Source organism: Terrapene carolina, unplaced genomic scaffold (assembly GCF_002925995.2).
Source record: "Terrapene carolina triunguis isolate 2854851 unplaced genomic scaffold, T_m_triunguis-2.0 Scaffold836, whole genome shotgun sequence".
In the NCBI taxonomy this organism is placed as follows: Eukaryota; Metazoa; Chordata; order Testudines; family Emydidae; genus Terrapene; species Terrapene triunguis.
In genome coordinates, this window is record NW_020665187.1 from 2,203,696 (window position 1) to 2,204,652 (window position 957).

General features: G+C 66.5%; 1 protein-coding gene across 4 annotated transcripts in view; it reads left to right on the plus strand.

The window, feature by feature from the left end:
• Positions 1-568: 568 nt before the first annotated feature.
• The window catches only part of TMEM106C (transmembrane protein 106C), a 7,639-nt gene continuing 7,250 nt past the window's right edge, over positions 569-957 (plus strand). The window contains exon 1 of one of the 4 annotated variants that reach the window (XM_026660776.1): positions 569-610. Coding sequence is in view for 1 of the 4 variants with exons in the window: in XM_026660773.1 (XP_026516558.1) it covers positions 581-657 (77 nt within the window). In the remaining 3 variants the exon portion in view is untranslated. Of the gene's footprint in view, positions 665-957 lie in introns of all 4 variants that reach the window. The other 3 variants (XM_026660773.1, XM_026660775.1, XM_026660774.1) reach the window with 3 other exon arrangements.

Genomic DNA, 957 nt, shown 5'->3' on the forward strand with positions numbered 1-957 from the left:
ACCGAGACACACCCTGGCTCCCACTGGGCGCATGCGCAGGAAGACCCCAAGGCCACAGGGACAGGACAGGCGCTAGCACATGCGCAATGATATGGGCCCTGAAGGGCGTCGTCCCGTTTTGGCGCATGCGCAATGAGAGCGGGCCAGGCTGGAGCGCAAGCGTACTGAGTGGCGGCCCACAATTTTATTAAGGGCGGAGTCTTCTATACGTGTGTCTCCCCGCCTCTTGCCCTTGCGCATGCGCACTGGCAAAGATAAACCTGGGTGCGGCTTACCGTCACCGAGGGGAGGAACCTTCTCTGAACCTCTCCCCCGCTTTTACCGTATCGTGGCCCCGCCCTTTTTGTCGCGCGTGCGCAGTGTGGGTTGGGAGGGCTGGAGAAGAACGGGGCGGGTCAATGGGAGGCGGAGTCTTCCCTAGCCCTCCGCCCCTCCTTTTCCCACTTTGTGCTCATGCGCAATGTGGCTACCCCGCCTTGTCCCGGGAGGGGCGGAGCTTCCTTTTCGGCCACGCCCTCCGGCCACCTGCGCGCATCGCGTTCGGAAGCGCCGTCATAGGGCTGCAAGCTGGAGCGGGAGCATGCGCAGTGCGGGGAGCCGGCTTGTCGGGGTGAGAATCCCGGCAGGTGCGAAGGGCCGTGCTGGGGGGCCGCTGAGGTAGCGGGTAAGGGGCCTGAGGGGAGGGGGCGAAGTGGGGCCCTCGTCCCTGGGGAGGGGGTGAGGCCCCAGAGGGAGGAGGGGGTGAGGGGAGGGAGGAGCTCGGTCCCTGCGGGAAGGGAAGGGAGGGAGGGATGCGGGGGGGTTGTCCGTGGGAGGGGCGTGGGGGTGGCCACTGAGGGAGGGGAGGCAGGGTGGCCTTGGGGGAAGGGAAGGGAAGGGGTGGGGCGGTGGTGGTTGCCCCTGGGGAGTGTGTGTGTTTCTGGCTTGATTGGGGGGGGGAGAATGGGTATCTTGCCT